Below are 20,607 nucleotides of genomic sequence, written 5' to 3' on the forward strand. Positions count from 1 at the left end.
TACATTAGTACATTGCCTAGAATTTAAAAATCAACAAATGTCCAGATAAATAAATCAGCAAAAGTCACACATCTAGACAATATTGTAAGGAATACTGCTAACTAAAAAAAATAGGTCACGATAAAAAAAAAAATTCGTTGAATAAATTTTCATACTGTATAATTTAAAAGGCTAATATATAGATAAAATTAATATAAAGCAAGCCACAAAATGCAATAAATTTGAATATCGTACAATAACTCTAATGTATCACATCTGAATGAGTTTCAATGTCACTTTCATTCAAATGGTAAAAGTATATTTTACTTTAATATAAAACAACATAGGAAAGACTGAATTAATTTTAATAGGATATTATAGCATAGGAACAAATTTAAATCTAAAATGTTAGAATAATACTCCAAACTCTATTTTCGATTGGCTGGAGAGCCTGACGCTTATTATTTTTGATAGTTATAAAACTTAAATCTTTGCATTGTTGTTTTGTGTTGCTATGTTCTGGCATTAAATATATTCATTGTTATTGAACTTTTTTGTCATTTACATCTCCCACTTTCTATATAATGGCCTTCCATCCATAGTGTGAATGATTTGGATACAAGGTAATTTATACATTTTTAAGAAGATATGATTTTTATGGGTGGGAAATATTCTGTATTATTTTGGAAATGGTGAAATACTTTTCTTTGTGAAACTCAACATCATTCCACTGATCATTTATTCACTCATCACTTATTCAACAAACATCACCACGTGCTATTATGTGAAAATATGTTGATTAAGTATGTCTGTAATATATATCAATTAAATGTCTTTAATTTCAACAAAAACAAAAAAAAAGTACAACTGAAATAGAAGATTACTAATTAGCAACACTTGAATACAGCATAGGCCATCTGACCACTTAAGTCTCTAATTAAGGAACAGTATTTGAATCTCTAAAACACATATATTGAAAATTCACTAAAGGACTAGTGGTCATCAAGCAAAAATTTACTTTCAATTTGTTCATCTTTGATTCCTATCCAGGAAAATTAATTAAAAAATCAAAAGAACCTCTTGTAAAATGTTCTTTCCTATAGCATAATTCTATAATACAAAAGACAAGAACAAAACATTCCTGAGACATAGAAAGAACTAAAAAATATGGTCACTTTAAATTATTTTAATGTCAATTTTTATCTAATAAGCAAATAATTGATAGATTGCTTATTACTACATCTGTACTTATTCCTTAAATAAAATATTTCATACCACAGCAAAATGTTAAAAACCTTAAACCTGTAACCAAGTAATGTGTTTACACCAAAATTTTCTACACTTTGTAGTTGAATGTATCTTATTTCTGCCCAGGAATAAGCAAGATATGTCAATCAACATGAACGGACAAATAATCCATTATTACCTCAAAGAAGGTGAAGATGACACCAATTCATTCCACCTAATGGATATCTACCCATATAACATAAGCACTTTCGCTTCCCATTGAAACTATGGTAAGCTGAATGAATTAAATTATATTAATTTTGAACTATATTAAAAATAACAGACTGGTCCAAAACAAAACAATTATCAATTCTCCAGAGCCAGTTAATTCTTCATCTATCATGATTTTACAAGAACTCCTATATAAATATCTTTTTCAGCAGATGATTTAATGCTGGGGGGATAATCTGCATTTAGAAACAAAAATTATACATCACTTGCAAAATCTATCTCTCAACAGACTACTGAATCTACTTTCCGGGGGAGAAAATTTCTACAAACATGTGGCTATACGGACACATATGTCATGTATACGAGTAAAAACTGTCATGTTTATGAGTAAAAGGTGTGTATGAGTAAAAATTCACAATTTTTTCATCATATCAACTCATATTCTAGGTTTTTTCAAATTGCATAATGGTTCAGACTATGGGCTCCAGAATCAGGCTACTTCAGATCAAATTCCAGTTCTGCCATTTGACTACATGACTCCCAGCAAAATAGCCAACCTATCTGTGCCTTTGTCTGGTCATTTATAAAATGGAAATAATTATGTATAGTTCTTATTGATTAAATAAATTAGTAAATATAAAACACTTAGTACAATGCTTGTCACATAGTAACATAAAATCAATGTTAATAATTGTTACTGTCATTATTAACCACACAGTTAGGTCCAAATTCTTTAACCTGGGGTCTCTAATAGACTCCCAGCCATGCAATTAGTGCCCAGCAAAAATCCTACAGTTCTGGCAAGTTGTTTTACTTATTGTCCCTCAAATATATTTTGCACCTTTGCCTCTGTCCCTGACTTTAATTGGTTCTCTATTTAAAATGATCTCCCTCTTTACATCTATCCAAACTCTACCCTTGAAGATCCACATTCTACCTCCACCAAGGAATCTCCTTAATCAATCACCATAGCCCACAGTAATCCCTCTTCTTTGAAATTCCACCAGGACTGCATTACTGGAACTACTTATATTGTCCTGCACTCACAGATGTCTTAATGTGTGTGTATATATATCACATCTCTCCTATTAGATTACAGACTCCATGGGGGCAGGAACTGTGTCATACTTGTGTACCCTCCACCATATCTTAAGTCGAGTAAGTGCTCTACATGCACATGTAGTTTGACTGATCATGCAGAATCCAAGTGAAAATATCTACATACTGGCTCAGTGTATTAACAACAGCATGCTGGGTCTGAGAATGGTAGAAACAGAGACTACTCAGTATAACACAACTGCATGAATGGGAGCCAGAACTGGACCAAAATATGCACCCCAACTTAGACTACCCAGCAGTAAGTCCAGGTACTTACAAATAACACAAATAAACCCCAGAAACATTACAGAGAACAAAAAAAATCACACAGAGTACATACGGTATGGCTCTTATACAAAGTTTGAGAACAGAGTAATCTAATCAATAGTGACTGAGGTCAGAATAGCGGTTGCCTCTGGGAAGGACTGACTGAAGGAAAATATGCAGGAACATTTTAAGGTAATGGAAATGTTTGTTGTCTTGATCTATACATTGACCTTGTTCTATATATATAATTTTGGTATGCTGAAGTGGTATATTAAATCTTTAAAATTTTAATATGTGATTCGATAGCTAAGAAACACTTAAATTGTAAATTTTAAGTTCTAAAGTTGCTACACATGGTCTCCTGATCCAAGAACTTGGAAACAAAATCTTAAGTATTAGACTTGTAGTATGTTTTCCAGGTCTAATGGCAAAACTGTCTTTTATAAAGATGGATAAGGGACTGGGTGGATGAAGTTGAAGACAATGAATGTTAAGTTATATAAGGGCTCAATGGCCAGGACCATCCCTATTTTGAGACAGACAATTCAAGTTAACTTAAACTCAAAAGGTTAAACATTTAATTTGTTTGTTTTCCTTTGCTCTTATCCTGTGCTCAACAGAGCAACTTTCTGGATATGCTCTGACTCCCCATGTAGGTCTGCCTTCAGGGTGATAATACAGTAGGGAAGGGTAACACAGGGTCATACAACAGTAAGGAAATCTCAGTCCTAACATGAATGATTTATTTTGGCAAATTGATAAAATGAGTTCTTATGCTGATTTTGTGAGTCATATAGCTTAACTACTTACAGAAAATGGAGACACTAATTGTAGTAGAGAAGAACCTTTGTTTTGTTGGAGGTTTACAGGGACACCATGACCTAGCCCACGGGGACGGTTGCAAGAACAAAGAATGCCTGCAGCAAGAGGATTACAACAACCAACCACACCCCTCCCTCATTTTCCCTCCCCCTCCCTTATTTTTTATATAAAAGGAGCCTGTATTCTGACTAGAGCAGGATGGTTCTCCAAGACATTAGTCTGCCATCCTCTCGGTCTGCCGGCTTTCCTAATAAAGTCGTTATTCCTTGTCCCAACACCTCATCTCCCAATTCATTGGCCTGTCATGCGGTGAGCAGAACATGTTTGGACTCAGCAACATAATCATGCAGATGTAAGTATTCTGAGCCATATGAAAATTATATTTCTCACTGTAAACAAATACACTGGCATTCTAGCTTTATCCATCAGTCTTCTGGGTTTGTCAACATGAGTCCATCCCTGAGAAATGCTGAAACATCTTGGTTCCTGAGCCTGAAAGTTTAACTAATTACCTCCCCCTTGCAAAAAAAAAAAAACTAAACCTCACTGAGCCTGAAAGTTTAAAACCAGATACTAGAACACAGAAAAATCACCAAGGCAATTGATACTATCTTTTCAGGCCTCTTGGAAACTGCCAGCAACCTTGTCCATGGCCTACTAATGGCCACATTGTAATCATTTATAAATCTGTACTATACTTGATATTTTTAAGGTACATTTATAATCATATTATTATGTTTAATTTGAGAAAAGATTAAACTTTATAATGTATAGTATATAACAGTTACTAACCATAGCAGTTATACAAAAATTAAAAGCTAATAATAGAAACATTAAAATAAAAATTGCTCATTAAAATAACTATCTCATGATATAATAAAAAAGACACATTCTTTGTGACTTGGAGATCTGAAGTCCAGTCCTAGATTGGCCATTTACTAGTCTTACGGCGTTAAGCAAGTCACTTAACCTTTCTGTATCTGAATTCCTTCACTGGTAAAAATATCCCTGTGTATCTTCTGAAGATTTTTGTGAGTCTCAAACTTGATAAGATTAATTAAAACACTTTCAAATGGTGAAGTATTATACAAATATTTTCATCATCATATATCCATTAATATCACATCTGAAGTTAGGTTACCAAATAATGTGGTTATTTCTATTTCTACAAATAATGTTTTTACTAAATAATTGATCTAAGATACATAATGTTCTAATGTCATAGATTCAATTATTGGCTCCTATTCCTCTCGCCTTTGCAATGTGGCTCGGCAGCTCTGCCCACTAGAGGGAAGAGAGGGTACTTACATCTACCAGACAAGTGGGACGCACGGAGTTCTTTCTAACTCTTTCACTTTGGGCTTGGACATGTAACTGGCTTGGCCAATGGTCTGCTAGAAGATCTGATGCAAACAGAGGTTTGAAATGTATTTGTGTAGTTGGGCTTGCCCTCTTCTCTTTTATCATCAATGACAAGAACTGAACCCAATCCATGACTAGCTTATGTCAACCAACCCCGACCCAACCCATGGACATGTGAGCACAAAAAAATTACTGTCATTTTAATTCACTGCTTTTTAAGGTGTCCTTTTACACTTTGTTATTGTGACAATCACTGACAGGTCCAGTGATCATATAGAACATAGTAACACCCTACTCGTAGTTTAAAGGACCATCTTTAGGTTAGATAACATAATCCTTAGCCATTAATTTTACAATTTATCCAACAATAATCAAAAAGTACCCACTATCTGCCAGGGAATATGCTAGACGCTGGGCTAGTCAGAGTGTGTGACACTGGCTGCCATAATAAACAATGCAAAGTCTTGGTGGCTTATTACGATAAAAGTTTATTTCCCTCTACCTAAAGGCCAGTGAAGATGTTCTTGGATGAAGAGCTCTCCAGAGTGGATCTCTTCCAAGTATGACTCAGGAACCTAGGCTCCTTCCATATTGTGATGCCATTATGTTCAACATTTACCTTGATGTAATCTCAGAAGGGAAAGTGAGATGTGCGAAAGTGTATTGGATACCTAATCCTCTCAGCCCAGAAATGACACGTACTCCACTGGGAGAATTAGTCATATGTCCCCACACAGATGCAAAGGGGCTGGAAATTGTCATCTCTGGCTGAGTAGCCACTTCCCAGCAACAGTCCTACGCTACGAAAGGGAAGTATAAATCTTTGGTCGTTAGTTAAGCACTTCAAACACAATCAGAGAACAGAACAAAGATTCCCAACTTCAGTGAATTTTTGTTTATGGACTATTTCATACCAGATACCAAAGTTACAAAGGTATGAATAAGACACAATTCTTGCCTTCAAGAAACCCAGACTTGGAGAGAAAGAAGAGATCCACACAAATAATTACAGCAGATAATAAATGCTATAGTAAATGTAAGTACAAGATCTAATGTTTGCACAGAGGAAGGGGTCTCTAACTCCTGGGAAAGTGTTAAGGAAAACTATATTTAACTAAGGGGGCAATGCTTGAGCTAAGCCTTAGAAGATAAATGGAACCTTGCCAGACAGATGGAGGAGAAGGAGAGGATGCTAAGCAGAGAAAACAAAGGTTTGCATCATATAATGAATCAGAGCCTCTTTCCTTGTAAAGCTCTGGGGTGGTGATGAGGGCAAGAGAGAAGGGGAAAGCACTGGTATTTACAAGTGGTAAAACAACCTCTTGCTTCACATATAAATTTGGAATAACATAATCAGATTTAATAAATTAATTTCCTAATTAGAGTAGCCTTCACTTCCATGAGCGCTACTTTGGAATACTGTCCTCCACAGGGAGACAAGTGCAATCCATGACCCGAGCAAGACGACTAGCGCCAGGATACCTAAGTTACGCGGAGCTGACAGCACAGGGGTGGCGGTGTCTGAAGAGGAAGAGTTCAGGGGGAAAAAAAATGCTGAATGGCAAACTGTCTCTCAAAGCCCTTGTCAGATAAAATAAAAGCCAAACAAATGATAAAAATAATCAATCAGGTTGATCTAGTAAGTATGCGTCAAACCCTTTACGTTGTAGAGTACCCACAGGTTTCAAATTACCCACAGAAGAGTTATAAAAATTCAATACAAACTGGGCCTCAAAATGAAACTTTACTAAGTACTAAACAACAGAGTAGCTAAAAAGTAGTAAGGTGACATTCTCTGACCACCAAACTACTAACAAAATTACTAATAAAAGTAGCAAGTAGAAAATTTGGAAATTTAAAAACACTTCCCTAAATAATCAGTGTGTCCAAAAGAAAATCAAAATTGCAACCATTACAATATAATTGCAATATTATAATATAAAAAATTTCTGGGATTCACTAAGGCTTTAATGAAGGAAATTTATAGTTTTAAATACTTTAATTCTAAATAAGAAGGAAAGAAAAGACAAAATTCAAGTATATAACATAATGATACACATGAAATACAAGAAAACCAATTGAAAATTATTAGAAGAAAGGAGAAATTTCATTCAGATCTATCTGATCCAGCACCTCAGCACTTAGCCACTATGCCTTGCTGCTTCCGGTCTTTAGTTTATAAAAGGAGATGAAGGGCTATGTCCCCTCTACTTGCTTCTACACAACCCCATAAGATTGTTATAGAGAAGGCTGCCTGATTTTCCAGACAAACCTTGAAGAGGATCTGGTGAAAGAATGAATTTAAAAAAATAAATAAAAGTGAAGAAGAGGACAGTATCCACAAACACTTGTCACTGTTCTCTTCTAAGTTTATCTCTCTTAATGACAATCAAATGTGAAATGTCAATCCTCACCAAAAGCTATAGCAAAACTACACACCAGCCATTAGCATTATTAGGCTGTTCTCCTAAAAATCTCTTAAAAGTGGAAAACAGAGTGATATTGTTTGAATAAAGTAAAGAAAGGTGAATTTGTCAAAACTTAAAATATATTAACTTATATTTAAATGTCAAGAGTTCTTTAATTCACCATCTGGATCTAAATTTGCCCTTGTTGGCCCTTCTCAGCTAAATAATGTGAAGAAATCCATGTGAATTTGTGTAATAGACCAACCAGCTGTAAGAGTCCATGAGAAGGAATTGTACCCACTCTCTTCACAGCTGCAGCCTCAGCCTGTGGTACACAGAATGCCTAATAAACATGTCTGATGAATAAACAGATGAATAGTCAATATTTTTCTTATTAATGAATGATGCCCAAAGATAGATGTCAATATTCTTACAGAGATTTATATTTTATTTCCTGGTCCTTTATTGTTATGAGACCTTCAAAAATAAGAAATTTAAAATAACAAAATTGATTTTTAGCAGTTAAAGGTATTGTCAACATATTCTCACAAGATCTACAAATGTTTTCCTTATTAATATTTCTTGAGAAAGGCTTACTAGGTTAGGCAGATTGTCTCATTTGCTAATAAGCTTTCAAAACTCTAGTTCTACTGTATTCAAATTCCTCATTTTCCTGCAACTTAGTGACCACTATTAACAGCCCACTCTATTTTTCACCGCCCATATTTTTTTGCCTCAAGCTTTAACTGATTATATTCTTTGATTTCCTTACCCTGGTGTAGATTCCTTTTTAACTACAGATCTCAAAAGCGACACTAGCTGCTTTTTGTTCCTTGGAGTTTTTGAGGGTTGTTTTTTTTTTTCCTTCAGGATAATTATATTCTGTTGTGCCTTTTATCATCGTGTCTTTTAGGATCTCCTAACCTTGTACACTCTTGCGCTTTATTTAATAGTGAGCTTTCTCCTCCACTCTCCACACTAAACCATCCTCATTAGGTTTCTTAATCCTCCATAATTTGCTTTCATGAAATCTTATACCTTTGAGTTGCTGTGTTCTCTAAGCCCATTTCCTTAGCATTGCTAATCCAAGCAGCCCAGAATCAACACGCAGTAAACATAAGCTTATTCACTTTCTCAGCCAATGTAACTCTACAGGAAAAAGAAAAAAATCTTTGTTTTGAATGTTTATGGGCCATGAAACTATACCATTTAACTTGATATTTCATTTTCTCACCTGAACATCGCCTGCGAAGTTTAGGACCACAGAATACACTGTAGGCAGATCTTAACGTACAGTTTTTAACTTAGGCTTCATGTTTTTCTCGGTCAGAAAACTATCCTATTTTAATAGAACAAAAATAACAATATCCTGATGTTATGTAGTGTCTAGTAAATTCCAACTATATCTTTTCCTCATATCCAGAATTCAGGAGACGAGAAAAACATCTTTTTTCAGTTATTCTGCAAGAGCTTTGCTTTTCCAAGTGAGTTGTTTTAAAAGACATGTGCACGTCCTTGAAATCTGATTGCACAGCCAACGCTTGTCTGCTCAGCAGCTCATTCTCTGCTTTGTCTTCCTTTCTACTCATCACTAGCACCTTTGCTGATGGGTGTGTACGGAAGGCAAAGAGAGTATAAATTTTAGGTTTTGTTTTAAATTTCCTAAGGACTTTGGTTAAACTAAAAACAACAACAGCACATACAAAACAAAACCCAGCCAACCTCGGCAGTGAATTGAAAGAGTTAATGAAGTTTCGAAAGGTGCCTAGCTTATTCAAGCAAAGTTTACACTTCAGCCCTGAGCATGTTAACTTGTGATCCTCCCCATCCAGATGATAGAAAGCAAAGCCAGTAAGTTCTTTATTTAATTGGTTTGCATCCACACACTGACCTCCAAGGCTCTGTTTACATAGCCTATCATGCAATATGCTCCACAGTTCTCTGCCTCTTTCAAAAGCATGTTTCTCCTGAGATTTGATATATGGCTTTCATGTTTAATCACTACATTAAGCTCAATGCTCTGCTTCCTCCAGCATCAACTAACTTCCCTTCTTGGGAGGTGAGGAGAAGAGCACAGCTTCTTGCTACTTCTGAATATAAAAGGAAGTCTGTTTTACTCTATTAGTAAAATCACCAACTACACAGGATCATAGGCAAGCAACATTAGTACATCAACTAGGAAACAGTATTAAAATGGAACCCTTAAAACTCCTTAGAAAGAAGGTAGGCTGACTGTTCTCAATGAGGAAAGAGAAAACTTTAGTGACTGAGTTATAAATCAACAGAAACGGAGCTTAATCAGTACATAACTCAGTACATAGAGGACACAGCTAGATGGCAGCTAAAGCTTTCATCAAATCAGTCTTGAGAATAGCACATTTCTGGAGTTCTCAGATCAGAATTAATTCAGCACCTCTGTCTTCTAGTTAAAGGTTTTCTTAACCTTCACCACACAAACAGAACTTTCAACGTCTCTAACTGAATGTAGACAGGGTAAGTGTCAAGATCCTTTCTGTAAGAATTTGTACATGACCCAAATTTCTGAGATAAATGAAAACCTCAAAAAAATTAATTAACTTCTTTCAGTAAGTCAAGACAATCTACAATTTTCAGGTTTTTAAAAACCACATGAAACGTATTTCACTTTAAGATAATTCAAGAAAAAAAGAAAAGTGAAACAAATGGCAAATTATTGACAACAGCAAAATCTAGATGATGGATGTGTGCCTGCTCATTATTCATTACCCTCTACTTTTAAATATAATTGAAACTTTCCATCATAAAAATTTTTTTTAACCTTAAAAAAAAATGCCAGGAAGTTGTGGATTTGCTTTTGTAGAAAAAAATTTATACAACTGATAAGAAAAAAATTAAATTACTTTCTAGGTTGATCATTTTGGTCTATATTCAATAGCTGACATTTTGTACCATGTGCTGACAATGAAAATTTTCCTTCCTTCCTCCTGAATCCCACTCCACAGCCTGAAATTCATTTACACAAACTGCAAATGTGCAATAAACTCTGCATAAGTTGGGTTCTTTACTTGAAAATACACACACAAATTTACTTTGAAAATCTTTCCTTTATGGCTAGTCATCAACCATAGTATTTATTTTTTAAGGTTTTTTTTTTTTTCTTAGTAAGTTCAGCCTCTTCATCTAAATATCTTACTTTGTCAGGAACACTGTTACAGCTGTATACAACATTAAACAGAGCTCATTTACTTTCTGTATTTGATGAACAATGCAGAATCTGAACCTATTAAAGTCATACATTTAATTGTTCCAATATGCTACCTTACTTCTAACCCAAATTTGCATGATGCAGAATGCTAAAGAATACATTTCTAGCTTCCTTTGTCATGAGTCCCTCATTTGATATTAAGCTTAAAGAATTTGTAAGAAAAAAGAATTACCTGATGCTTAATTTGAAACCATCTGAATTCTTTCCACAACATATTTAGAATCAAAATTAAAAGAATAAATAAACTTTTAATCAGTATTCCCCGTAAGATTTTTCAGAGCACAAAACATTGTAGTTTTCAAAGACACGCAGATGTTGTCCATGGAAGACATTTTTTAAAATTAGGGCTTGGAAAAAATAAGAATCATGAGCAAAATCTTTGGTCACAAGAGTGAAAGATGTGTGCCTGTACAGATGTTATAACTATTTTCATGACAAATACTAACCTTCACTGCAAGAATTTAGCAGCACACTCTAACTTGGATTTGTGAATTTAACATAAATTTTCTAACTTTGACAATAGCAGCCTAATATTTCAGTCTTATACACTATTTCCAGGTTTTACCTTCAAAATGAACCTAGCGGACTTTTTCATTCTTAAAAGCTATATTCCAGATCTTGTAGCCTAAAATCAGTTTTTGACTTGATGTTTAAGGAATTAGATCATAACAAAGTGGATTTTTAGTAAGTATTTGGTGATTGACTGGTATAAAAAAAAGATAAGCAACTTTTATGTACAAATTCATTCTCTATCAATTTTACTCATTTATCTTTTATTATATTAAAGATTTTTACTATTAATGACAGACTTTTTACCCTATTTTGAGTCACCCCCAATGAGTCAATTAAAAAGACAAATAGTTGATACAATGCCATCATGCCTTTAGTCTTCATATAGTCAATATTATAAACCAGAAAAGTTTATCTTATGCTATCATTGTCACATGTGATTCAGAAGCCCAAGAACACACAGGATGGAAAGATTTCTGGGATCACAGTTCTCAAATTAGGTGAAATTTTTAACTCAAATGTACAGATTTCATATTTAAAGGGTCTCACCAAGTTGGGGAAATTCATAAAACTATACACTAAAAGAAAGATAAAGTTTTTGAAGAAGAAAAGCATGTTAGTTCCTGAACACCACTATCAAAAAGAATATATAGTCCTTAGTTCCTTTGTAAACATAATAAAAACTTTTTAAAAAGTCAAAACAGTGAAATTCAAACCAGAGTAAGAATGTTACTTTTAAATTCAGTAAGTTATATATTTTACTGCAAATTATTTTCTCCTGGAATTGAAAATTAATGTTTATTTATCGATCAACAGTTCACTAAAGGGCATAATTCCTTTGTGTTGAACACAAGGCAATTTTTGTGCTTTAATTGTAAACACCATCAGAAATTCGGAAGCACGGAAATCTTAGCAAGTGACGTAAAGACACAGTCAAATGTAAGGATTATATGGCCACATTCATGCTTAATGAGAAGAGAACACCTAATGAGGCTGATAGGCCACTGTTTGTGAGAATGTAAATTTTGTCCTGATAGATACGACATAATGGCTCAAGGTGACCTTCAATTTCCACTACCCTCCTTCCCAACAAAACAAATTTTTAAAAACTAGTAAGTCATAGACAAATTTCTATTTCTATTAGCTAAAACTGTTGGTGACAAGTCACTTGCAAAGAATCTTCATATTATTCAGGATGCTTTTTGTCTACTAGGAGAACAATATTCTATTTTTAGCATGAGTATGTACAACCCCCACCTCTGCATTTAAAATGAAACTCTGCAGATACACGGCATTTAATACTTATTTCAGAACTATCGAGAATCCCAAAGTGAACATCTCAAGTTATGATTCCAAACAGCCAATAGCCCTGCTTTGAGGTGGGGTTCATGTTTTGAAAAGAAACTGCCTAGTCTGTTTAAAATCAAAATGGTTCTTGATCTGATGAATTACTCCTCAGAGAATAATGTAAATAAAATATACTCAGAATAACATTATTAATGTAAACATACCTGAACCAGAGTCAAATTTGGTTTCTGACCTGCAAAGGGAAAGAAATTTTTTACAATATAAAAACTGCTTGTTATGTAATACTGTTATTTTATGAGGGAGAAAAGAAGCAATGGTTAGTAGATTTCAGTACATTGGACAACAAGTAAAATAGCTTTTTAAAATGTAAATCCATATTTATTTTAACCATTTTAAATGTATGCATAACCCTAGGTCCTCTAAACATGTACATATCCATAGAGATAGCACAGTATGGAAAAGATATTAACTTTTTTTTATTGTTTTTGAGAGAGAGGATAAATTACGGTTTTTTAAAAAAGCACCCAGTCTTTACAGATTAACTTGTTTCAGTAATATAATCAAGCAATAAAAAACTCAAATTTAAAATTATCCTCTTTACTTATTATTAAAGATTTTCAATTATTCAACACCAAGTAATTTTTCACTAAGTTCTTCACAGAGTAAATGAACCTAGTAACCCCATACGTTTAATAAGAAGGAGAAAAAAAAAAGATCTGAGCCCTTGTGGGAACATTATGTTTCAGATATAGGTTAATGCTGATTGTAAATTCAGAAGCCTTTGAAGCTCTCAGTCTGGCTGTGGGAAAACTTTTGCGGGGTAATTACTCTCGAGATGCTGCTGATGTGCTGTCAGGCAGAATTAACCCTCTGACTAGGCCTATCTACACAAGCTACTATAAGACAGCATTGTCTATACCTAGCTCTCAAACCAATTAGTGGGCATGCTCCAGTCGGATTTATATCACACATTAACAATCAATAGTATATATGTTCACAGCTGCCACAGCAAGATATAAGAACCGACCAGCAGGAGTCCTGTTAAAGGATGTTACATTGACAGAGAAGATTTTTTTTTTCCTGGGGAAATGTAGTTAACTAAGTGGGAAAGGAGATTTCTTTGAAATTATCCCAGGGTACCAAAGCACTTTTGGAAGCGGTGGCTTTCTTTACCTAAATTAGCTTCAAGAGAAGTCATCAAAGGAGGGAAGGGGGGAAGGACAAGCAAGAAACAGCTTCCTTTGTCATAAAAATTCATTTTCTCAAATATTCCCAACTAAAGTTTCACCTGATGCTTAAACTAAGTCAATATTCATAAAAAAAAAATACTATTACAATTGTGGTTGTCAATATCTGCCACGGTGTTCCCAGTTCACATCTGTCTCAAGCCCTGGCCCCACCGTAGTCCTCATCTCGATCTTTCACTTAGGGGTCCCTGACTCCTATTTCAGGTGCAAACTCATTTTCACGTTTTGCCCTCCCCTGTTTGGGAAAGCCTGGTCTCATTCCCTCTTCGTCTCCAGCATCCCTGAGCATAACTCTAAATGACACCTAACCACATGTCATCCTGCTGGTTTCCTTGCCCATCTTCCCAACCAGACTATGCCTTATTAACCTCTGCAGCCACAGCACCTACACAGTGCTTGGTGCTTGTATGCAACAAATGTCTATAAAGGGAAACTTCTGCCTGAACACACATCTTATTTCCCTCTTACCTGTATAGGAGGTGTTTTCTTCCTTCTGTCTAAGGTTCCCTCCACTTATGTCCTAAAATACATTCTCTCATCTCCCCTGAAACCAGGCTAGGATCAATTACTCCTCCTCCCTGTTGTATTTTCAATATCTGGGTCTCCCCAGGTTCCTTCTCCCTTCTGCACAGAAATGCCCCAGAATTAAATAAAAGCCCTCCCTCAAATCTGTGCCTTGCTCTTGTAATCCCTCTGTCTTCCTGGCTTTACCATCAAGTTTACGGAAAGGATAGACTATATCCTGTATTGCATGTCTTCCTTTCCTGACTTCCCAACATATTCACTCTTTGAACTGCTAAGACCTGTCCTTGCACAGTCTTTACCAGTGACGTAATAATGCTAAATCCAAAAGCCCTTTTACAGTCCCTACTTTCTACGCCTCTCTCCAACTAAAAAACTACCTGAATGTCACACTGTGATCTCAAATGTCACATGTACTAAACTGAATTCATTTTCTTGCCCCTCAAGTATAATTCTCCTGCTATATTCTCCATTGTGTAGGGAATTATGACATTATTTGAGTTTTCTTCTAACCCCTAATATCTAATTAGTCACCCAGACCTACTGATTCTATCTCCTTTCCCTTCTCTCTGTCCTCACCCTTACCATCTTTATGCCTATCTTTGGCTCAGTAATCTCATAATCAGTATCCCCCCCTCCCTTCCAGACCATCATCTAATCAGTTGCCAGATGTTTCCAAAACACTAATCTGATCACATTACCCTCACCTCAATAACTAGAGCAGAGTTTTCCAAATTTAGGTCACAAGCTGACCCACTGGTGGATTATAAAATTAACTTACTGGATTATAACTAATATTTTTAAAAAACTGAAATAGAACGGAAAAGAAGAGAGAATGCCTCCTATATTGAGAGTATATGCAGTTTTGTGCAACTTTTAGATGTATATACATGCATTTGTGAGTGTGTGTATGTTCACACATGTGCGTACTGGGCAGTACTGTCCTTACAAGTAAGCAAAACGCCTCTGCTCTGGCCTTCCTCCGGCTGTAGCCTCCTCTCCACCAGGCAAGGAGTCCTCCCTTCCTGTTGAAACTCCAAGTACCAAGGTCCTCAGCATTTGCTACCCAAATGGCCCTGAGCTGGCTTCCTCAGCCTGTGTGGACCTTTCTTCCGGTCAGGTTGTGCTCCTAGTATGTGTACCTCCAGCCCAAGGGGTGATCAAAGGCTGTTACTTGAAGGAGGGAGCTTGGACCTGAGGGCAGAAGCCAAGGGAAACAAAGTGGGTAGAACAAGATGTTTTCCTACGCTTCCACATTCCTGCTCAGAGAATTCTTAATTTTTCTTTATTTATTTGTTTTAATTTGGGTGTGGGGGGTAATTAGGTTTATTTATTTGTTTATTTTTGGAGGAGGTACTGGGGATTGAACCCAGGACTTCACGCAGGCTAAGCCTGAACTCTACCACTTGAGCTATACTCTCCCCGCTCCTGCTCAGAGAATTCTTAATTCAAATCGTCCTGTGAGAGTGGGGAGCTGGGAGCACCTAGAAGCCAGAAGTTGCCCCTTGGGCCAGAGTGGCATTGTCTAGATGTCCTTAGAAACCGGGTGCCTGGCTGGTGGGGAAAGGGAAGTGGTGATGGGTAGGAGTGCAGGGCCTCTGGCAGAAATGAAAGAGCCCTTCCCCAAGTAAAGAAGAAAAGAAAGACGGCGTTTCTCTTATGGATTCCAGAGCCATGCAAGAGAGGGCCGAGGGAACCTCCTCCCCTCTCCCCCCACTTGGCCTAGCTGTCACTGGTGACGGTGAATACAGCACAGAATGTAACTGTCTTCCAGTGTCCATTCTCCCTTTTTTTTTCTTTTTGGAAATAGAATCTTTGAGTTTTAGGTGGGCCCATGGCTACCCAGGTAAGACAGTTTTTCCACAATATTTCCCACCTCTTGTAGCCAGTTTTGACCATGTGACTAAGTCCTTGCCAGAAGGACATAAGCAGAAATGTTATGAGTTACGCCCTCAAAGGGAATGACTGCACCCCCTCCCGTTCCTCCCACTGGCTGGAATGTAGGTGTGATTCCAGGATCCGAAACAGCCATTCTGAGATCATGAGAGAAAAGCTGACAGTAGAGCACCCGCCTGTGGCCACCGCCCGGGCTGATGGTGCACACTCTAGAAGCACCATATCAATCCCAAACTGCCACCGCGTTTAAGCCACTATTATTCTGGAGTCTTCTCACGGCAGGTTGTGCTATTAGTGCCACATTAAAAAAGGCTTGAACTAAAATTTCCAAATTTCTAAACCTGAAAAGATTTTATGAATTTTAAAACCATAGAGGGTAAATGCTAGGAAAGCTTAAGTACCATTATTACTTTTTAAATAATTAAAATATACAGCACATGCATTCTTTTGATAATAAAGTTGCAAGTTTTCAAAAGAGGGCAGATTTAGTCATTGGTTAGAGTTCTATGGTCCTGAACAAATTTATAAAACTACTGCTTTCTATTTACAGGAAACAACCCAGTGTCCATGAAAGTTCTATGTGTATTGAAATTTTAAAATTTATTTTATTACTTTTAAAATTTTATTGTCTCTTATGAGGAAACCACAAAACCTCAGAGATCATTGCTTTTTACTTAATTTCAACTGTATTGGAAATTTTAAAATGGGAACCATGTAAGTATGAACTACAGGTTAATGAAGTCAATGCCCAAAAGATTTCAGACAACATGTAGAAGAGTGAGGGTGCTGTTCTTATTATTCTTAATATATGTCAACTAAAGACTGTGACTGCAAAAACTCACTAGAGGGAAGGAGCAGGAGTGGCAGACTGATTTTTGCCTACTAGTGCATTAGGTATGGCAACTCCGTGCCAAGGACTTCTAGGACTGTCCAAGTCAGAGTACCTGTCCTGCTGTCCCCCAGACAGCATGCAAATTTTTCAGAAATCCCAATGTGTCAGGATCCTACTTACGAGCCTAAGAATTTCTTCTTACCCCTAAAAGTAATTCAAAGGCTTTCATCAGACCAGACGCTAGTAATAATAGCAGTGAAAATGTATGCGCCTTCTTTCAGTCACATAAACATAATACGCCTCCTTTCCTTGGAACGCTCCCTCCTCCTCCCCCTCACCCACATCAGTATCCCTTTTCCCCTTTGCTTACGTCACTTCGAAAACTTACTCCATGTATTAGCTTAATTATCAATTCTTTGAAGAAGTGTGGCCAGACTAGATTATATCCCTTTAGTTTATCCTTTTATAGCACGAGTCACTCCTTTGTCCTCATCAGAGTTGCAATTCTTTCTACAGTTGTTCATGTGGTCATCTGATCACTCTAAAAGAGTTCAATAATTGTGGCAGACACTATCTGTTGTGCATATAATGGCCAGTCTCCCTTTTCCCTGGTAAAAGAATTGCCATTTTTGAAGGGTGCTAAAAATGTTTCCATCCCAGGACTGAATCATTGTTAGACTAAGTCAACTGTGGCAATCCCGTTCTCCTCTGTCAAGGCTAGGCATGGAACCCAGTTCTGAGCAGCAAGAGGTACAGGGAAGTCCGCTGGGAATACTTCTTGGAAAGGTTTATCTTCATGAAAAGGACAGGGGGGATTTAGGGAGAAGGCCCTTTTCCTACACTCTCTCTGTTTCCTGCCTTTGAAGTTACCATGGAAGGGTATGATGTTTAGAACTGCTGAAGCCATCTTGTAAACATGAGAAGGCCAAGAGAACCACAGAAATGCCAACCCAGAACCCTGACATCATTCTAATTCCAGAACAGCCTTTCTCTAGAGTTCTCGCTGAGTCAGAGAGTCGAGTCTGACTTTGGTGGGCCACTTTTACCCGGGCATTTCTGTTACTTATAACCCAACACATTCTAACTGATACTGTTACCATAGCAGTACTAGGTTACAAAGTATCTATTAACTGTGTTTAAAACTTGGGTCTCTATTTTATATTTTGATGATAATGATGTTATAAATACAAAAGACAGAAAAATATGCAGAAAGAAAACAAAATGAATTTAAATATTTAAAGTCATGTTAGCTACAACTAAATATGAAAAAAAAAAGACAAGTAAAATGTGCCCATTAATGGCATGCTTAATTTTTTTAACTTAAAAATATAAATTTAAAAAGCAGAAAGTTAGAAATCAAGATAATTATGAGCAGAAGAGCAGCAAAGTCCTTCCTGCGTTGCTTGAAGATACCTGATGTGAGCCTGTTAACGAGAACTGCAGATCCAGTCGCCACGACACAGCTACAATTCCTCGTCTTCAGTCACTGACGCCCTTTCACCGAGCACTGCAGTGCACTGCAGATGGCACGCCTGTGGGAATTCCTGCTCCCCACGGCACAATTCTGCTTCCGCTGGGGCTGTTTTTGTCTTTCCTTTTAACCAGGCCCTAGCACTTCCACTGGGAACACTGTCACCCTGATAAGCTGGCGACTTTATACGGTAGTGATGTGGTCTATGAAGCACTTAATACTGAGGTAACAGTCATGGAAAAGGCAGCCAACCAAGACAGACAGATCAGAGCCCAGTCCCGGGTCTTCCACTTTCTACCACATTGACTTGATAAGTTTATTACACTCCATGTCTTAGTTTCATTACCTACTGAATAGAAGTGATATATTTACCTTTTAAAATTTGGTGTAGGTTAAATGAGATGATACTATAAAGTGCCTAGGTCAGGTCTTGGCACATATTAGAAACTTACTAAAAGGTAGGTTTTATCTAAGTAATGATATTAAATAAAGTTTATAGCTACAAGTACAACCAGCAATATTTTAGCAAGTTAAAAAATACTGTATTATAAAAAGAAAACATGTATTACTCTGGCTGATATCTTACTTGGGGTGTAATTTTAATACGAGTGTCAAAACAACGTAGAGGAGTAGGAGAGCAGCAATAAAAATAACCGAAGAAACCGGAAATATTGGAGAGGGAAGACCAACGGGAAATGATAAAAATTATCTGACTACACGATATAGAAAAGGAATCCCATTTGACCTTAAAACACAAATAAAACGTTCTCTAACTAAGAAGTTGCATAGTGCACTTGAGAGCATATCAGAATAAGAATCAGGAAACCCAGATTCTAGTTCAGAAACCTGGACAAGTCATTTAACTTGTTAGTCCCATTTTCCTCATTAGTAAAATGAGGCATTTGAAATAAATCTGTTGTTCCACGCAAACTACCCCATGGAGAGGCAAGCTATCTAAATTTCTCTGCAGTTTCCAAGAATGAGAGAAGGAGAAGGGGAGAGGAGAGAGCAGAGGAAAAGTAAGTGTGAGGTGATAAAAATTTGTGTCCATAGAACTTGAATGTACAAATGAATAAGACTGAAACAACAGATAATTGTTAGGCCAGCTTTGGCTCCCTGGGTTCTACAACTTTCTCTAGGCCATACGGATAACTCTTCTTCGAATCCCAGTATCACTCCTGACTACATGATTTATAGTACTTAATCATATGTTTCCTTTAAAATAATGTTTCTTGTGTATCTTTATATCTCCAGAGAGAACGAAGCTTTTAAAGTTAAGATCCTTTATATTGAGAACAAATTCAAAATGCTAAAGAAAACATGGTTAAGGAGAATAGAGTATACCTCCATGTTAGGAGCTGAACTGTGTTCTCCCAAACTTCGTATGTTGAAGTTTTGACCCTTAGTAATCAGAATGTGACTGTATTTGGATATAGGGCTTTTAAAGAGAAAATTAAATTAAAGTGACGTCATTCAAGTGGGCCCTAATCCAATATGACTGGTGTTCTTATGAGAAAAGGAAACCAGGACACAGACACACAGAGAGGGAAGACTACACGAAGACACAAGGAGAAGACAGCCATCCACAAGCCAAGGAGAGGGGCCTCAGAAGAAACCAGCCCTTCAAACACCTTGATCTCAGATCATGTTTTTGCCTCAGACTTCCAGCCTTCAGAATTGTGAGACAGTAAATTTCTGTTAAGCCATCATCTGTACCGCTTTGTTACGACAGCCCTAGCAACCTAATACACTTCTTCTTCGGTCAGATATTTAGCGACCTCAGACTACCAATAAAAAATAAAAGCCAAAAACCTAGAAATTTGCCGGAAATAAAAATGTCTACAGCTTTTATACACTTTAACCCATTTTAGGTACAAGACATATTTGATTTCTCTATTCTTCCTCAGTATTTTTAACCATATTCTGCTAAAGTGCTTAACTGCATTTTGACCATTGGGCAGCTGGGCAGCTGCCTCTGCGAATCAGCAGAGACCACCAGCAGGCATACCATAAGATTCTGATCAATGGGCTCTTTGTCTCTTCATATCGCTGCAGGAGAATGTTTCCAATGGTTTTGTCCTTTAACATTGATGTTGTAGACATACTTGTCATGTGCTCTCTGGGTGGGGAGGCGGGGGTGAGGCAGACTTGGGAAGTAGCAAAATTTACTGCCCTACATCAGT

At 36.6% G+C, this 20,607-nt stretch overlaps 1 protein-coding gene across 2 annotated transcripts in view; it reads right to left on the reverse strand.

The window, feature by feature from the left end:
- Window positions 1–20,607, reverse strand: part of MSRB3 (methionine sulfoxide reductase B3) — a 150,908-nt gene that overhangs the window by 62,727 nt on the left and 67,574 nt on the right. For both annotated transcript variants that reach the window (XM_010994208.3, XM_064491734.1), the window contains exon 5: window positions 12,660–12,688. In XM_010994208.3, the coding sequence (XP_010992510.1) occupies window positions 12,660–12,688 (29 nt within the window). The remainder of the gene's footprint in view (window positions 1–12,659; window positions 12,689–20,607) is intronic.

The sequence above is a fragment of the Camelus dromedarius genome, chromosome 11 (genome assembly GCF_036321535.1).
Source record: "Camelus dromedarius isolate mCamDro1 chromosome 11, mCamDro1.pat, whole genome shotgun sequence".
NCBI classification, from domain to species: Eukaryota; Metazoa; Chordata; class Mammalia; order Artiodactyla; family Camelidae; genus Camelus; species Camelus dromedarius.